General features: G+C 38.7%; 1 protein-coding gene across 2 annotated transcripts in view; it reads left to right on the top strand.

Annotated features, from left to right (window-relative positions):
* Positions 1-7861: 7861 nt before the first annotated feature.
* Positions 7862-20458, top strand: part of LOC122651442 (pyridoxal kinase-like) — a 64818-nt gene continuing 52221 nt past the window's right edge. The window contains exons 1-8 of one of the 2 annotated variants that reach the window (XM_043844825.1): positions 7862-7893; positions 8014-8116; positions 8469-8562; positions 8724-8828; positions 15712-15795; positions 16836-16909; positions 19030-19094; positions 20058-20121. In XM_043844825.1, coding sequence (XP_043700760.1) covers positions 8039-8116; positions 8469-8562; positions 8724-8828; positions 15712-15795; positions 16836-16909; positions 19030-19094; positions 20058-20121 — 564 coding nt within the window. In that variant the 5' untranslated portion in view covers positions 7862-7893; positions 8014-8038. Of the gene's footprint in view, positions 7894-8013; positions 8117-8468; positions 8622-8723; positions 8829-15711; positions 15796-16835; positions 16910-19029; positions 19095-20057; positions 20122-20458 lie in introns of those variants that run through there. The other variant, XM_043844827.1, reaches the window with a different exon arrangement.

Consider the following 20458-nt stretch of genomic DNA (forward strand, 5'->3'; position numbering starts at 1 on the left):
CAACCACCAGTCCCTCCCGCCCTTTTCTTTGCCCTTCGTCCGTTGATAAGGTTCTGTCCTTTATCCGTGTAGCTAAGACTAGGGATCGAATCGCCTCCCCGAGGTTCCGGCCACTGTTTCAAAAATCGGAAATAAGCTGTGATTTAGGGGGGGTGAATGGGCCGGGTATTTTAAAACCTTAGACTAATACCAAGGTCTCTTAACTCAGCTCAGGCCCACTCCAACCCTAAGTCGGATTTGGATATCTCAGTCTAGGCCCATTTCTATCGGACTAAGCCCAACCCAGCACAGCCCAACTCTAATAGACCCTGATTGGACCGGGGTGGCCTTGATTGACCGTGGCAGCCCATGAAGATGTGAAAGCATAGAAAAGCATCTCTCAAATTGATTGTATTGATCCCATTTGGCAATTCCGATTTTTGAAAATGACACTGTTGGCGTGGAAATCTTTTCTCTATGGCTCCGTTTGGCTGCAAGGGAAATTAAAGAGAAGGAAAGTGAAATTTTCATACTTAAAAATGAAATTTATGTAATCATTACCACATGTGACAATATCACTAACTCCAAATCATTTTATATTTGGTTATTAAATTCTACTTTACTTTGCATCCAATTCCCTTTGATTTAAAATGTAGAATAAATATTACATGTAAAAGATATCATTACTAAATATGGTAAGAAATTTAAGTAGTTTATACAATCACATGGGGTAATGATTACGAAAGGGTTTTTTATACGTTTGAAAATTTTTCCTTCCCTTCCCTTTAATTCCCCTTGCAACCAATCGGAGCCTATACTTTTTTTTTAATGGCAAAAGAAAAATATATATTAAGCTAAAGAAAGAATAGTTTGTACAATATTGTCTTTAATACAAAAATGGGTCTTCCTAGTAGATACATAATGAGTTAGGAAAGAAAATAAGTCACGGACATGACCATTCGTAATGGAAATCACAGGAAGATGCCCCAGTTCTTTGTTAGCATTAAGTAGCATAGGTAACAGTGGTAAAGATCGCACCGCAGCCATTGGATTCTTGACCATATCTACAAGCTCCTTTGGGTTAAACCAAACTTCCTTGATATGAAAATCATGAACATACTTTAAACCTTGAAGCATTCCAAAAAGTTTTGTCTCCAAAACATTGTTAGTCCCCAAAAAACCAGCAGCTATTAGTTTAAGTTCACCATGAAACAAAATGGAAAATACCCACTCTGATCTGTCTATATTGGATATTACAGAACCTGCGCACATGAGAATAGGATAATGATATGTAGGCATATTTGTGATGTAAGCGAAGGGAGAAAAAACAAGATTAGTCACAATGGAACCATAAAAAATATCTGGGTTAGGGGAGATTTTGAGATCGAAAAGTCATTTTGGGATATTGGACAAAACCTACATTGGATGAAGCTTAACCGCATTGTGTATGACCTTGTTCCTAAGATGCCAAATGAAATAACAAGTTATTATAAAAACAGGAAAAAAAAACCATCTAGAAGTATTTTTGTCACAAAACTTCCCACATAGAAGGGAATCACATAGCCGAATCAAGGAGGAGTGGGAGAGATATTCAGTTTTCCATCACAATGGGCCCGCCACCCAGATATGCTTAATCCAGTTACATGAAATAAACAGATGCCATAGGGATTCACAATTAGATTCACAAAGAACACAATGAGAGTCGATATGAGCCCATTTCGAGATGGTCGCTTTAACAGGAATCCCTACATGTAAGACACGCCATAAAAATAATTTAAACTTGGGGTGTATAGGAATTTTTCAAAGGAAACACCATCAAGAAAAGTGCTTAGTTTGCAAATTAGAACCTAAATTAGTTATTAAAAAACCTTGCAACAGCCTTGGTACAAAACCTACCTGATTTGGAAATTGAGAGATCTTCCCTATTTGTAAGCACAATATTAGACACATAAGCAGCATAGCAATTGGGAAGCACATTTACCACAACTGGGGAAGTTAACCCATGATGGTCAACCAAATTACAGATTAAATCATCCCGAGAAGGATCTTCGTTAACATGTGTAAGACTAAAGCCAGGAATGGAATTAACCCAAGAATCATTCCAAAAGAAAGCAGAACACCCATTTCCCACTTAACGAAAGCCCCTTTGTTTTAGAGTGGGGAGCATATTGGCGATGCTAATTCCAAGACCAAGAACCTTTTTTCCTCATAACTCTATGATTGAAAATCGAAGAATTAGGGAAATACTTAGTGCATAAAACCTTAGCCCAAAGGTCCTCTGGTTAGTTCAAAAGTTTCCATCCAAGCTTGAGAATTAAAGATTTGTTATGAGTTTCTATTTTCCTGATTCTTAGGTCTCCTAAATGAGTAGGTGAACAAATCTTATCCCATAATATCAAATGACCCTTTTTACAACCATTAGTACTACCATTCCAAAAATTAAGGTTAACTTAATCAATACCTTTGCATATTTTAATAGGAAACAAAAAGGAAGGCATGAGGTAAGCAGGTATGGAACTTAACACAAACTGGATAAGGATCTTACAACCTGCAAAAGAAAGATGATTAGCCTTCCAAATAGAGAGTTTTGATTTTAACCTGTTCACAATTCCTCCTAGTTCCTTTGCTTTAGAATGCATTGGAAGAAGATTGGTGCCCAAATAGGTTGCATTGGGTTGTTCATTAGAGATTCCAATAATTGAACAAAGTCTGATTTTGTCAGAGGGAGAAACATTTTTACTAACGAACATGTCACTCTTTCCAAAATTAATTTCCTGACTAGAAAGATCAGAAAAAATATTAAGAACTGCCTTTATGGTCATAATATCATTATCAGTTGCTCTAGAAAACACAAAGGTATTATCAGCAAACAAAAGATATGATATTTCAAGGGTTGATCTGACAGGTTTGATTCCCCATAACATCCCCAAATCCCTATAAGCCGTGAGCATTCTTGATAAGACTTCCATAATCAAAAGGAAAAGGTAAGGACTAAGGGGACAACCTTAGCAAATACCATGGGACCTAGTGAAAAAACCAAAGGGACTTCCTTTCAATTTAATGGAAAAAGAAGGGTTTCAAATAAGATTGTGGATAAGATTACCCCATTCATGTCCAAACCCCAAAACATTAAATAAAAGGGAAATTATCAGCGCCACCCCCTGACGTTTGCCAATATTTTAAGGCACACCCACTAACTACCATAAGATCAACCATTACCCATTTTTGAATGGTTATCATATGAATTTTTTTTTACCAATATACCCTTTATTGTAAAGACAAAAAAAAACCTATTCCTAAACAAATTTCCTATTTTACCCTCCCCATCTCATCCTCCACCTCCACCTCAACTTCCGCCCCCACTCATTTTCAGCCACCACGGCCTTGCTACGCTACCTCCACTCCCACTCCCCACTCCCCACTCCCCACTCCCCACTGCTCTCCCCCACCACCACCCGTCCCTGCCACTCACTCCCATCCCTAAATAGAACAATAGGAGCAAAAATAGTAACACCAACAAACCGAAAGCAAAACCAGAAAACCACTTCCACAATTCTGGTTCCAGACCAGACAGCTTTCTTAGAAGGTTTCTGCTTGGGCAGAGACGCATCTCTCATCGAAAAGGGGTATTACCTCTGCTGCTCGGTTCAAAAGGTTTAATTAGGAAACCTGAATTTGTTAGAGTTATTATCCAATGTCTTTATTCCCTGGGCTATAAAAAGTCAGCATCTCAACTGGAATCTGAATTTGAAATTTCTTACAAATTATGGAATTCATAGCATACTTTTTCCATTAATATATGGATGCTATGGGCACCCACCCAGAAGTGCACACACTCAGTTAACATGTCATGCAGGGTATTTGCTATTGAGAGACAAATGTTACAAATACACCAAATTCTTAATACGAATTGGAATGACTGTATCACCACTCTTGTTGCACTTGAGGATTTGGTAGAAGAAATTTGAGCTTCAGCTTCTTAATCTTCAGGCAGTTTATCCTGGAGTGCTTGAACTGTGGAAGCAACATGGGGTTGGGCTCGAAGGTGGGAACGATGAGAGGGAGCAGACCATTAACCAGCTGTTGACGGAGATGGACGGCTTCTCCAGCAACAGCGGCATAATCGTGCTTGCTGCTACCGACAGGCCTGGTGTTCTTGATGCAACTTTGCTAATTAAGGCCCGACAGACGGTGAGGAGGAGGTGGAAGGGGGTAAAAGGGTATGTGAACATTTCAACCACATAAAGCTCCTGATTCTCCCATCTAATCAGTACTGTAGATACGCATCTCTCATTGACAACGAGTATTAAATGAATCAGAAACGAAGCTCTGGCGAGAAATTACCGGGATCTGAACTGACAGAGGAGCAGAGCTAGGGCTTCAATAGAAACTCAAAAGTGAAGTAGAAGAAGACAAGGCAACCAAGGAAGTTTCATTATTTCTCTCTCCATCTCACCACCTCTAATGACTTGTTTTAAGAAATATGGCTTGCTATGTAAGGTTTGTTGATAGAGGAGTTAGAGAAGAGGACGGGGGCTCAATCGGAAATAGACGAGAAGAAGAAGGGGGCTCACCAGTGCAACTCGAGCTTGTGATCAAGTGAGACTGAGTCTTGGAGAGAGAATTCGCCTCTACAACTCGAGCTTGGTCGGAGAAGAAGGATGTGCGATCCGGGGTGAGGAAGATGTTACGGTGGATTCTCCAAGGTTGGCAGTGAGTGTGAGGAAGAAAAGGGTTTGTGGGTGTTTTAATTGAAAGGGTAGATTAGGTACTTTGCCAACTAAGAAGGGTAGAATTGTCTTTTTAAAAAATATTAAATAGCTGACATCACCACTTAACAACTTTTAACTAACAGTAGGGGGACTTTGTGGAATTAGTTTGGTAAAGCAAGGGGTGGCGCTGATATTATGGTAGTTAGTGGGTGTACCTTAAAATATAGGCAAACGTCAGGGGGTGGCGCTGATAATTTTCCTAAATAAATTAATCAACAAACACCATTCCACCCTATCATAGGCTTTTGACATGTCAAGTTTAATAACCACATAACCAATCTTTCCTTTATTGTGAGACAAGAACTGAAAAACTTCTTGGGTAGTGATAATATTGTCAGTAAATTGCCTTCTAGGGATGAAAGCAGCTTGGAAAGGTGAAATGAAAGAACATAGAAAAATCTTAAGCCTAGACGCTAGAAGTTTGGCAATTATTTTATAAGAGACATTGCAAAGGCTAATTGGCCTAAAATTCAAGATTCTAGAAGCATCCTCCTTTTTTGGAATAAGACAGAGCAAGGTATGGTTTACTCCAAAAGAAGGGCATTCTCATTGAAAAAATTTAAAACAAAATTAAACACGTAAAGTGCAACTAGGTCCCAAAATTTTTTAGTAGAAACAAGCTTGAAAACCATCAAACCTAGGAACTTTAAGGGAACCCAATGAAAAAACTGTTTTTTTGTAATTCATCACAGGTAGGAGGATGACATAGAAAAATCCTACCATCAATAGATAGGACAAGACCAAGTAAAGATTCCACAAAAGAAGCATCCAAAGGATTCAAGGTCATGAAAATACCTCTAAGATGGGAAATAAATTCTTGAGCAATATCAACAGGGTTATCCAACCTAAAACCATCATCATTAAAAATATATTGGATACCCCTTTTTCTAATGTGTGATAATATCTGGTGTTCTGATCACTGTCCTTGATATGCTAATGTCTAGATTTTTGTAACAAAAAAATCTCCTCAACCTTTTGAAACCAATCAATATGAGATGACAGATTAACCAAATCATCAGAAGGGTGCGGGGGGGGGGGGGGGGGAGTGATGTCCTCCAAAGAAGAATAAGAGGACAACATATTAGATCTGTGATTGTCAATTCTACCAAAAGTATGCCGATTCCAACGTTGAAAAAGTCTTGCCATGCAAGCCAATTTAGAAGTAAGGGAATCTCCACCAAAATTGTTCCAAGATGAATTGCAGAAAGGTAGAAATTCAGCATTGAAAGTCCATGCCTCTTGAAAATGGAATAGTTTCTTAAAAGATGTGTAAGAAGTAGAAATGTTAACTAAAATGGGATTGTGATCCGAGACTAGAAGTTTTAAGACAACAAAAGGAAAAGAAGAAAACCATTCAGGGGAAGCAAACGCCCTGTCAAGGCATTCCTTAACAAGTCTAGTAGGACTTTGCCTATTGGACCAAGTAAATCTAGAGACAGAAGGTCTGATCTCTTCCAAAGAAGGAGAAGAGAAGGAAAAATCACCTCTTCAGTGTCGGAATCCATAGCAGAAACGGCCTCCAATAAAGGTTCAAAAGAAGTCGGAAAATAACCCAAAGGAGAGAAGCCTAAAATGGAGGTCAATAATTGCATCATCAAAGAAACCCGAGGGTGGGAGGCAAGATGCAGAAGGGTCCTTAAGAGAAGGGCAATGTAAAAGATCATGAAAAATGTGAGCATATCGCAAGCAACAGAGAATAGTTCAAATTCAAGCTTAACAAGAAAAGCAATACCTAAGGAGTTACGAATTTTAGAAGAAATGCAAACATGTATTTTTTTCTTGAAAATAATTTTGACATGCGCTATGTCCGGAGTGAGACTTAGACGATCAGGGTGGGGTGAACCTCAACCAACTTCCCCGCACTCGAGACAACTTGTTTAAGCAGGTCCTCATTGAAACAATCCATAGGTACACATTGAATGTGAACCCAAACGGGTAAAGCTTCCCCCTCATAGGCGAATAAATCATGGATAATTGGAGGAGCCTCTTATCACACCACCACGGAGAGAGAGAAAACACAATTGCAACTCTCGAGTGAGTCAAATTCTACATAGAAAGTACTATTATCATTGCAACAAATATAAGTTGCTCCATAAGATGCCCAGGAAGACTGTAAGTAAATCACCAATGTATCTCTGTGTGGTCGTGGAAAGCCCACAACATAACCATAGTGAGCCTTGGTGTTAGCTACAGACGATCTCTTAAACCGAGAATTGGATCCCCTTGAAGCAGCCTCAGAGGAGAAAGAAGGTCTGTGCGAATGAATCCTTCAAGTAGGAGGAGGATGATATCTCCTATTCATCGGCGACGATCGATAATACCTGTCACCCGTAAAGTGAGAGCCTTGGACTGGAGATATTTGACCATCATGCTGGGAAGAATTACCTCTATAAATTTTACCATGGCCGGATATAACTGAATCATTATCCCTTCCAATTCTTCAAATTCCTCACATGGGGGTGGAAATAATCATTTTACCCCTTGCTCGAAAACACTGCCTAAGATGGGTCCAGTCCCCCATATTAAAGGAATTAGAGGTGCCAGCGAATTGGAGGTGATAATTATTCGATATAAATACAACCCAAGAGAAATGAAAGGAAAGGCAAGGGGAAGGCGCAAAAGAGCTGAGAAAGAGCACCAGGCAAGCTCAATCACACCTAAAAGAGCCGAGAGAGAAGGGCACGAACTAAACCCCTAGTTCAAGCGCAAAGAAAGAAGGGAAAAGAAGTGTCGAAGCAAGTAATCTACATAGTAGGTAGAGTACAAGCTCACACTGGAAAGCACACAGTGGAAGATGCAAAAAGGAGAGAAAAAACAAGCTAATGGAAAGCGATTGAAAATTGAGAGTGGAAAGAAATATCACAAAGAGCACCCAAGGAGAAAGTCGGTCCACCTACCAATTCGATTAGAATAAGAAAGAGTAAAGTTACTTAGGACAGGTGGACGATAGAGGAAAAAAGGTATTGGAATTTCAATTAACAAAAAAAAGGTATTGGAACGGGAAATGTCAGAGACCTCTTAATGATTTGAACCTCTATATTACCGATTGGAGCGATTGTTTACAGTTTACTATGAATTTCATAAATCCTCTGCTCCGAGCCAGTCCCAAGCCGGGACGACTCCGAGAAGTGAAGATCTTCAGGTATACCCACCCTCCTCCTCCCGGGGAATTTGAATTCCCTTTTCTTGGGTTCCTCTGTATATTTCTCCTCACTTTTGAAATTCAAAGGTTAATGTTCTTAAAATCAATTCGCTTTCGTAGGTCGTGGAGCTCGAAGCTATCGTCAATGGCGCTGCCGATCCTTTCTTTAGCTCTGCCTTCCGAAACAGGTCGAGTTCTCAGCATTCAGTCTCATACAGTTCAGGTATTCATCGTCCCTATTTACTATTATTCTCTTTTTATCAGTAGTTTGTTTAGAGTATTTACTTCTCGCAACAATTGGAGCATTAGTATATCGAAAACTTTCATGCATCTTTTCTTATTTGGATCATTTATGAATATTTCATCTTGTTCATCAACTTTCCAACCCACATGGTCTTAATGAATTTGGCTATTTTTATCGATAAAGCTATGTTTTTTTTTGGGGGGTGGCGGTGTGAGTAGTGTGGACTTATTTGCTAGAAATATACCTTGTGAGGCGGTGAGTGTAGGAAAAAATATAGGGTACGCAGCTCTTATTTATATGGATGGTATAATGATTGGGTTGTTCCTCTTAGGGGTATGTTGGCAACAAATCAGCTGTGTTTCCTCTACAACTACTGGGCTACGACGTGGATCCAATCAACTCAGTGCAGTTCTCTAGCCACACAGGCAAGCAACTTTATATCACTTAGTTCCAACAGCCTAAAACATGAGAGGCCTAATATACGGTGCAAGCTTATCTGTCGATCTATATAAGTTCATGGCTGCATGAAATCCTTGCTTGGATGTATTGCAGGTCATGGTCTAATTAAACAAAGGGATATTTGTAGGATGCCCAACGTTTAAAGGGCAAGTGTTGAATGGGCAACAACTGTGGGATCTAATTGAAGGCCTCGAAGCTAATAATTTTCTGTACTACACTCATTTATTGACAGGTAATTTTTGGCTTTGGGGCATTGTTTGTTGTTGGTCATGTTTGCTGCTATATTTGAATTGGAAGGATGAAATAGAATGAGAAGTAGAAGGCTTCTTATTCTCCAAAATGCATGTCATCGTTGATGAATGATGACAACCATATCTTTTGCATTCAGTAATTACAGAATGTGAAGCCCTTGTGCTAGCAGTTTAGGATGGCAAGAACACAATGAGACTGTTTGTTCTTCCATCTATTTCTGTGCTTCTTTTAAAACAATCAATTTGATGTGAAAATTGAAATTATCCACTGGTCTTGTAGTAACTTGGAATCAATAACTTGTGATTTTGTGAACATGAGGTACACCAATAACAAGCATGTTGGTTGTTCTTTTAACTCATATTTTATGCATTCTAGAGATTTAGTATGTTACTGGGGTCATGGTGGGTGCTCAGGGCCTGTTTGGCAGCATTCCTATGGCAGACCAGCCTTCAGTCCTTAGTGATGAAAAGGACTAGCATAACATCGTATTCTCCAAATGCAATTTGACCTAGCAAACCACTCCTAAACTACCTTGCTTTAGTGAACCAAATGTTATAATGTTAGGCACAATGCAGTCCCTTGTCCTAAGTCTTTGTCGAAATGTTCTCTAATTTTCAGAAGTCTATGAGAGACCTGAATATTGACACTTTGGGCATGATGTGAATCAAGTGTGACCATAAGTGTATGTTTTATTTTGTTGTGATTCGGGGAATGATGGCTTGTCAATTGACAGAGGCCTATGTTTTATTTATAATAGAATAGAATAGGTACAAGTATAGTACTGTTCCTAGGACAATTCTACCCTTATACCCATATTACAACACTCCCCCTCAGGTTGGTGCATAGATATCAAACATGCCCAACTTGCGTACAATTGGATGAAAAACCCTATTACTAAGACCCTTAGTAAAAACATCAGCTAACTGATCACCAGACGTAACAAAAGTAACATAAATAACACCCTACTCCAACTTTTCTTTGATGAAATGACAATCAATCTGTACATGCTTCATTCTATCATGCTGAAAAGGGTTATGAGCAATGCTGATGGCTGATTTTCTATCACAATATAACATCATAGGGACGTCAATTGCAACACCGAGATCCTGGAGAAGACTCTGAAGCCATAGTAACTCACAAAATACCATGGGCCGTAGCACAAAACTCTACTTCAGCGCTAGATTGAGCTACCAAAAATTGTTTCTTGGTACGCCAGGTAGCAAGGTTACCACCAACAAAGGTACAGTAATTGAATGTAGACCGTCGGTCATCAGGAGAACCAGCCCAATCATCATCAATAAAATCTTTACACGAATGTGATCATGGGAAGAAAAAAGCACACCTTACCCTGGAGCTTACTTTAGTTAACGAAGGTCCAAAACCCAACTTCTGAATATGTAGAATAAGGATAATGCATATATTGGCTGACCAAACTTAAAGCATAAGCAATGTTTGTCCGAGTATGTGAAAGATAGATTAATCTCCCAACTAATAGGGGTGTCAGAAAAAACCCTGCCAGCCTGAGCCCGCCCAAACCTGCCTTGAGCTCGAACAGGGTTGGGTCGGACTTGGGGATAAGCAAGGGTCGGGTTGGGTTTGATATTTGCATGGCTTTGACAGGGGGCCGGGCTGGGTCTGGGTTGAGGCCTCGACCTTGGCAAGGCCAGCCAGACCTTGTATTATATAGATATACATATTTATAAAATATAAAGAAGGTGGGCCTTGGTGCAACAGTCAAGGTTGCTTTATTGTGACCAAGTGGTCATGGGTTCAAATCTTGAAACAACCCCTCTGTGAAAAATGCCCTTTTTTTTATAGCCTGAGCTTTGTTAAGTGGGCTGGGCTTTGTTAGAACCACAACTCAATGGGCCAAGATATTCAGGGTCAATCAGGGCCGAGCTTGGTTTGGCCTTACTATTGAGATGCGCATTAGCCTCAAGAGCTGATAAGAGATCAAGGGTATACTTCCTTTGAGACAAGAAGATATCACGAGTGGAGTGAGCAACCTTAGTACCAAGGAAATACCAAAGCTTTTCCAGATCTTTAATCTCAAATTCCTTTCCCAAATAGGCCTTGAGAAGAGATATTTCAGTGGGATCACTTCCAGTGACAACAATATGATCAACATTTACACTAAGAATAGTAACGTAATCACTTGATTTTTTGATGAACAAAGTATGATCAGCGTTGCTTTGCCTATATCCAACTAAAATCATAGCCTTGTGGAAATAACTAAACCAAGCCCTGGGAGACTGCTTCAGTCCATATAATGCCCGCTTCAATTTGCAAACTTTTCTTTGTGTTTCCTTGGAAGAAAAACTAGGAGGAATCTCCATATAGACTTCTTCCTCAAGCTCACCAAGGAGGAATGCATTTTTCGCATCCAATTGTTGCAGTTCCCATCCAAAGTTGACTGCATAGGAGAGGATAACTCTGATAGTATTCATCTTCGCAACCGGAGCAAAAGTCTCCTGGTAATCTATCCCATAGGTCTGGGTAAAGCCTTTGGCAATCAGCCTGGCTTTGTATCTGTCCACTGTTCCATCCACTTTCTATTTAACTATAAATACCCACTTGCACCCCATAGGCTTCTTTGTTTGAGGAAGAGAAACAAACTCCAAGTGCCCTCATCTCTTCAAGCATAGCATTTTTCCAACGAGAATTTGCTAGTGCCTCTTGCTAATTCTAAACAAGGGAAACGGAAGACAAGAAAGATACAATAGCATAGTAGGAAGGCGAAAGAGATTTATATGAAACAACATTAGAGATAGGGTGTTGAGTGCAAGATCTAATTCCCTTTCGAACAACAATAGGTAAGTCAATAGAAGAATCACTATCATTAGGAGAAAAGAGATTACTAGAAGGTGGAGTAAAACCTGGGTCAGAGGTTGACGGGTTGGCGTGACACAATGGTGGTGGTATCTACTTGCTTCCTTTGAGGACAACAAATAGATGTACAAACATACACCTGTAGAGGTCTAGTCTGCCCCTGAACAGAAAGATTCTCCTTCTCGACGACATTATCTTCTTCAATAGTAGTAGTATCTTCAGCCTGAAGAATATCAAGAGGAGCAACAAACGACACATCTTTCTCATAAAGAACACTTCCCCCTGAAGAGGTGCCGATAAAGAATAATAGGCTTCAGACTCATGAAAAACAACATCAATGGATACCAAAACACGATGAGGAGGAGGATGGTAACACTTCTAACCTTTCTGCGTAGCGGAATAGCCAAGGAAAATATACTTGAGACTTCGGGGATCAAGTTTCCCATGAAGGTGATGATTACGGGCAAAGCAAACACAGCTAAAGGTTCCAATGAAGGATGAGGAGCCTAAAAGCACATCAAGGGGACAGTGAAAATGTAAAACGCCAGTAGGCATCCTATTAATAAAGTAGGTAGTAATGAGAATAGCCTCACTACAAAAACGGGCAGGTACATTCATAGCAAACATAAGGGACCTTGCCACTTCTAACAAGTGCCCATTTTTTGCGTTCGACAACACCATTCTGAGCAGGGGTATCAACACAACTGGTTTGATGAAGGATGCCTTGATCAGCAAGGTATGATTGGAAGGGACCTTCCATAAATTTCTTGCCATTATCATTGTGAAGGATTTTAATCTTTGCATCAAATTGGACTGAACCATGTGGTGAAACAATTGAATATAGTGAAAAGCTTCATTTTTATGGTGTAATCAATAGACCCAAGTAGTGCGAGTGTGGCAGTCAATATAAGTAACAAACCAACGATAACCAGAAATAGAAACACAATGGGTAGGGCCTCACACATTAGAATGTATTAAATGAAAAGGAGTAGACATGTTTGCGAGGCAAAAACACAAGCATCACAAAAGAAACTATTTTGATTACAGAGTTGAACTAAACTAGGAGAAACTTTAACTAAAGTACTAAAAGGAGGATGACCAAGATGCCTATGCCAAAGGTGCAACTCGGACAGACCAGAGGAGGATGAATCAGATTGATGAGCTTGTGTGCTAATGATAGAAGTGGAAGTAATACCATTGTCAATCAAGTATAAGCCACCATGCAGTTCACCATTGCCAATCGTTTTCCCCGTCGCCAAGTCCTGAAAGATACAGTGAGAAGGAAAAAAAGTGACCCTACAATTCAAATCATGTGTAAGACTACTAATAGAAGATTAATAGAGTAATTGGGAACATGTAACACAGAAGATAAGGATAACAAAGAAGAGCACTGGATGGAGCACATTCTAGAGATAGTGGAGAGAGTACCATCAACAACCCTAACTCTGTCTTTATCTGAACCCAAAGAGTAGGAAGAAAATTAATTGGAAGACCCAGTCATATGGTCAGTGGCCCCCGAGTCCATTATCTAAGGGATGGATACAACTGAGGCGCAGTGACCACTGAAAGAAATACCTGAGTGAGCAAAATTGGGGTCGATGGGACTGGCACAATAGTAGCAGAGGCAGCGAATGGTGAAGATGAGGAAAAGAGCTCTAACTTAGTTGTCATCAGACGCATGAGAAGTTGCAACTCGTCCTGAGATAAAGAAGCACCCATTGGGGCAACATCAGATGTCTCAGTATGGCGTGCATGGGACTGGTTGGATCACCCCCTACCACGGCTACAGGAAGAATTAGTGGGACAACCATGGAGTTGGTATGACACTCTTTACCACAATAATCACACTTCACAGCTTCCTTGTCAGTGGAAGAACGATCGCTAGAACATGTGAAACCATCTCGAGACTGTGATCCAGAGCCTAAATATAGAGCTGATTGCTCCTGGTATATGGGTTGAAGCATGGCAGTATGATGACTATCTTCTAACTGATCTATAGCATATGATTGTTCCAGAGAAGGAAAAGGATCACGACTGAGAACATGAGCACGTATCTGATCGTACCTCACATTGAGATGTGCTAAGAAATCATAAACACGAAGTTTGTCTTTGCACCTCTTGAAACTAGTAGCATCTGCAGAACAAGTGGTTTGAAAGTCTTCATACAAATCCAACTCCTGCCATATACCACTTAATTCAGAGTAGTATCCCTGATTGTTCTAGAGAAGGAAAAGGATCACGGCTGAGAACATGAGCACGTATCTGATCGCACCTCGCATTGAGACGTGCTAAGAAATCATAAACACGAAGTTTGTCTTCGCGCCTCTTGAAACTAGTAGCATCTGCAAAACAAGTGGCTTGAAAGTCTTCATAGAAATCCAACTCCTGCCATGTACCACGTAACTCAGAGTAGTATCCCTGATTGTTCTAGAGAAGGAAAAGGATCACGGTTTAGAACATGAGCACGTATCTGGTCGTACCTCACATTGAGACGTGCTTAGAGATCATAAACACGAAGTTTGTCTTCGCGCCTCTTGAAACTAGTAGCATCTGCAGAACAAGTGGCTTGAAAGTCTTCATAGAAATCCAACTCCTGCCATATACCATGTAACTCAGAGTAGTATTGAGATAATGACATCTCCTTCTGTTTGGTTTCATGTATTTTCTTCCTTAGTTCATAAACCTAAGGCGTCATTCCCAACTTGAGAATATTTGTCCTTGGCAGCCTTCCAAATCTTTGCAGCGGTATCTAATAACGGTTAAGCTGTGCAATATTAGGTTGCATTGAATTGATAAGGAATGCCATTTTCAAAGAAGGACCAGCATTAATAGGCTTCTTAGATTCACCTGTTAAATCCCGGAAAAACCATGGGATTCAATAGACAAGAAGCAGGATCCAGACCACATCAAGTAATTACTCCCATCCAACTTGATAGAGCTAACAGGGAATGAAGGAAAGCCACTAAGATCCATTCCATCAGTTCCAATGGATGCGGTCGTGTTGTCAGACATGGCTGCTGATCTCAAGTCAATCAAAACTTTAAAAGAGAAGATTTGAAAGAAAAGAACTTCTAACACATGCTACAGTAAGGGTAGCAACCTGAACAAACTCGGATGGCCTGAAAAAAGTACTGCAGCATCAAATCTTCTCCACGAATAACAAACGATCAAATATAGGATCCCTCAAACCATATCTAAGAAAGGTAGGAGGGATGAATAAAGGGCAGGACCCTCGGTGGGAAGCAACTCTACCACCAAGGGATGGATCTCTCTCTCTATCGGTTTGATGGAAGAGAAAATCGAGAAAGAGAGGAGATCGAGAGGAAGGGAGAAGCAAAAGAAAAAGAAGGCGAGAGGAAGAGGAGAAGAGGAGGGGGATGCCGATGCTAGGAGTTGCGCAGTTTTGGGATTAGGGTTTGGATCTCAAGGTGGATCCTTGCTTTGATACCATGTTGTGATTTGGGGAATGATAGCTTGTCAATTGACAGAGGCCTAGGCATTATTTATATTAGAATAGAATAGGTACAAGTACAGTACTGGCTCTAGGACAATTCTACCCTTATACCCATGTTACAGCACATTTCAATACACTCAAGATTTTCCTTAATAGTTGTAATTATGACAATTGCTATATTGGTAGGACTTTTCAGCCCCTAATGGTAATACATAATACATATACATATTAAGCGGAAGGTATTTTTCTTAAATTTACTATTGCTTTTTTTATTTTAGTCATAGAACTCAAAAACTTTTGTTATTCATACACAACATTCCAGAGGCAGCTTTCCACATCATCTATTTCTCTCAAATTTTATTGATAAATCATTTCCCTGGATTTTCTAGTTTCTTGTGCATTCAGAAGCACAGGTGGAAAGGTAGGTATTTAAGTTCTTTGTTGAAGACTTGAAGTGTGAGGTTTCTGAATCTGGCTTGTGAATCTGGGCTTTGTCGTCTAATTTCTGTAGCTATTATAATTTTGATTTGAAGCTTTACTTTTCGTTTCTTGTTTTGATTCTGATTTGGCATATTTGCAGGTTATATTGGTTCAGTTTCTTTTCTAGAAACTGTATTGCAAGTTGTTCATAAACTGCGTTCAGTCAATCCCAAACTTATGTATGGTAAGTAGATTTAAACATTCGCCTCACAATTGTCCTTCCATTGAGAAAAATTGGAGTATGTCCCTACCTTAAAAGTGATAATGAGTTTGTACTGGGCAATCTAGGCCCCTCAAGTTATGTTCTTTCTACAGACACTGAGTAGAGAAATTTCTTATTAATTTTGGGGCCTGGATGAGGAATGGACTCCAACAATGACCAAGTTTTAGGACTCCTACAGTACTAGGATTTTGTAAAGTTTATCATTTAGCAGTTCAGTTAAGGTGGTGTAATAACTAATAAGGTGAAAAGCTATGATCTACTTTCATTCTGAATAATTTTTCCATGCGCTGTGGCTAGTATGGTCACATTTTGGTGTGGATGTGGGCTCCTAGTCTACTTCTGCTTTGTAGTTTGTGTTCTTTAGTATTATTTTTGTAATACAGTTTTGTTCTATCGATCAGCAAAATGATCCCCAGTTTGGGAAAAAAAAAGAAATAGGAAGAAGACCGTCTTCAACTTCCATCGAAAACAAAGTAAAAGAGAAGAGAGTAGGTGCACTTCCACGCATGCCAATATATGAATAAAAAGCTCTACAAGAGAGTTCCCGCCTCCATTACAGAATCTTCCAAAGTGAAACTAACTACCATGACTCCTATCAATACAGCTAAACCGACAGTGCGAGCGCTTAATTTTAATCTGAGTGGATCATAGAAGTTAGTAATATGGCTATTATAATCTTTTTATTTATTTAGTCCTGTTTATACTTAGCTATCCACACATCTAATAAGTAAATCCCAGTTAATGACACAAACACCTACTCCAGAAAGTATTTCAAGTGTGTTGCACAAGCAGGAAAAAAACAAAATTGGCCTGTGACATGTTTTTCTCTGTATCAATACTGTAGAAAGTCATGAAGTTCACAACTACATTTTTATCTGCTTTGTCATTTTGGTTAGTGGTAGTTCTAACTAACATCTGAACAGTTTTTCAGAGAAAAATCAGTTGATGATGTAAGTGCAAAGGTTATAATCTTGTAACTAAAAGGGGGTTTTCATTTCTAGTTTGTGATCCAGTTATGGGTGATGAAGGAAAGCTTTATGTCCCTGAAGAGCTTGTATCTGTTTATCGAGAGAGAGTAAGTGTTTTCATTTCTCCATTGTCTTTTTACCTTTGCATTTTTTCTGTTTCTATTGCTGCTTTTTCCCCCCTTTCTTGATGAGTTAAGTCATAACATGTGAATTTCAATTTAAGAGTGAAGAATGTCTTATTTTCTTTTTCCATGGGTAAAAATTCTTGTTGTTTCCTTATCTCAAATTCTTTCAGCTTTGTAATATTAATTATGAGAATATACTAAGCTTCATTCCAAATATTTGGTGTTGCCTACTCTAAATCATGTTCTGCCAATTCTGTTGAAGGCCATATATGCTGTTAAAGTTGTTTCTGATTTGCTAACTAATATTATTCTGTGTAGATGCTCTATTTGCATTAGGAATTATCTTCCCTGGTTTCATATTTTACTCTTGACACTTCTCTATTTTTATAAGGAATTTATAAGACCTTATTTAATTCATAATTGAATTGGGTGGCAATGAAAAACTTATAGGTGCACCGTGGACAATTATGGGTGGGATACCTAATTATCCACGGTGTATCTATGAGCTGAAATTGGCACTGTCAATCATTTGAAATTCTTCTCAAATTTGGGGTTTGACTATATGGATCCCTCTTCAACCATAACATTTTAATGGAGGTTATATAGGAGAAAAAAAAGATTACAGAAAAGAGAAAGCAAAGGTATGAATTGGGGAGAAAGCCTTCCTTTCTACTCCAACCCCCAGCAGGAAAAAAAAACTCCTATTCCCGACTTTATTAATAGGCTAGACCTCCCCACCCCCAACCCCCACCCCAAAAAAAAAAAGTCTGGCCATACCTCTAACTGCCATATATTCAGGAACCTTGGTTATGATTATGGTCAGTAATCATGACCTTGCCTATGTGTATGTGCAGAGATTCAGTATGGAGATATACTCCAGAGTCATATGGATTGGATGATCAATATTCAGCTGTGCATCCAAAGTCTTAGGGCTCTTCAGTGTTACTGGTAGTGTCTGGCTGGTACCAACCAATGGGTATTAAATTTGACATTGGAAGGGGTTTTTTTTTGGCTCTTCTCAATAATGTTTTCCTTTTTATGTACAAAACTATGTATAGAGTGTATCAGTCTGTGCTTTGAATTTTTTACCGACACAAGTCTGATACGGTCCGGTACCGGTAAGATACACTTGATACGCCTCCTTTAAACCTGCAAAACAGAAACCGTGAGTGAGATGCAAATATGAGAGCAGCTGAAGGCCTTGAAAATTTGTTTTTCTCTTCAATATGAGTTGGAGGAAACCATCTAACATACAAAGTGACCCTAATCTTCACCATTTCAATGAATTTTGGGGATGTACAATGCTCAAATCATGGATCAAAATAGATTTGGGCAAAAAAGTGGTAAAGTTGCAGATTTCTTCCTTTTTTTTTTGGGGGGGGGGGGTTATGCATCAGTAGATTATGTAAGTACGACTCAAATCCTTGCATCAAGCTGATACATATTTACATATTGCATAATAAGGAGTTTTATGTTTCAAAACTATATTTTATATGTATAAGATGCACACCCATGCATTTCTTGACCATTTTCCATGCGTGTCTTTAGTGTATCTTGCATCTCTCCGATAAACTACGATACGGTAGAATATGTCTCTTAAAACCACCCTCCGATATGATTCCCAATACCCCAATAGCGATACTTAAATCCTTGCCTGATATTAGTTGGCTATTATTATTTATTGCTTAGTTATAGTGTACAATGATTAAAAACACTAGATTTGTATGTATCATAAACAAATCCATGTGTATTAAAGTGTATCTAGCGTCTCTCCGATACGGCGATACTTCTCTTAGAACCAGCTTTCCAAAATACTGCCTGATACCGATATTTGACACCTTGACTGTGTTGGATACCTTTTCCCAATGATAAAAGATTACAGATAGTTGTATCCCTTTTTTTTTCTGAGATTTTTCTGAAATGCCATATGAGGATTTTGAGGATGGCAGTGCACTGCAAGGGTTGTTTCAGGCAGTGAGTTCTAGACATGAATGATTCTCCAATAGTACACCAACACAGCTTGTTGCAAAGTTCATAAGAATTCAGTTATCATTGTTGAAATTAATTTTGTGGTTCTGTGACTTGTAACATTTTGTGTTTAGGTTGTTCCTGTGGCTTCAATGTTGACTCCTAACCAATTTGAAGCAGAATTACTGACAGGATTCAGGTACTATTTACAAGTATTGATATTATATTTTCCCCATGCACAAGCAATGATTGTTCTGTGTTTTATCCCATTTTCATACACTTTGTTCGAGGAATTCCTTTCCACTAATAGCTAATGTTAAATGATACTATTAAAAGCATACATCAGTTATAAGGATTTTATAGCACAGTGATTGTGGCTGTTATTTATCCTTCAGATATTTTGCTACCAATAATAGTGGAGATGTTTAATGATCCTATTTATTGGTCTATGTAATGTTTTAGTCCGTATATATATTTTTTTATGTTGGTGTTATTTTCTACGTCAAATAATATATTGTCTTGGAATATCTGGTTAATTTATATAATAAAACTTAAGTTTGAACATAACTAAGATTTAATATGATGAGTATATAAATTAGTTTGGATTATGTATACATTTTATGGACACATCTATATCCATAGTGGTAGACAGTATCCAGCAACATTATGTTTCTAAAGCCTGATATGAAACTTTTGTATCAGAACATCATGATCTAGATTCAATGTTTAATTGTTTGGGAAGTATACTATGATTGCTTGCATGCAATGCGTTGATTTATTCATCTGTTAATTTGACATGCATAGATGTTTTTATACTTTTGATGAACCCCAAAGCGAGAAGCTTTCCCTTATCTTAACAAATTTCCAACCATTTAGAGACATTTTCATGAAATTTCCCCAGAATTTCAATAACTTCCAGTAGCTAAATATTTCCTCCACTATCAAAGATTTTAACCTTCTCTTTAGTGTTGGTGCCATTTGCCACTCGTAAAGTTGTTCCATCTTGCACAAAATATTCGTTTGCCATTGTATCAGACAGTTCTTTGTGGAGTTCACATTGTATTTTAATCCATAGGAAAATGTTGGTTCTCAGTTATTCCATCTATTGCCTTACCAAATTTTGTTCTTGCGTCTGCTCAAGATTATCGTTGTATATGTACAGGATTACTTCTGAAAGAGATGGGTTGGAAGCTTGTAACATTCTTCATGCTGCTGGACCTTCCAAGGTTTGATAATGAATATAAATCTCTTTATGCCAGGACTTTTCTGAAATTATTAAAACAACAAAAGGGAATCTTGTCTAGAATGATACACACTTCTTTTAATTGGATGTTGAATATTCTATTTAATATTTACATCTTTATTCATTCTTTATTTTTTAAAACATAAGTATGGAACAGCAGAAGGTCATCTAATTTGATTGTTGTTTATTAGGAATATTACCATTAGTTGTGGCACTTCTAACAAACTAAGTCACACTTGGTCGTTTCCTACCATCAAATATTTGGCTTCAACGAAGAATCTGTTTCCATCTGATTTTTCCTGTCTAATTTTGATGACTTG

Source organism: Telopea speciosissima, chromosome 2, assembly GCF_018873765.1.
Source record: "Telopea speciosissima isolate NSW1024214 ecotype Mountain lineage chromosome 2, Tspe_v1, whole genome shotgun sequence".
Classification (NCBI taxonomy): Eukaryota; Viridiplantae; Streptophyta; class Magnoliopsida; order Proteales; family Proteaceae; genus Telopea; species Telopea speciosissima.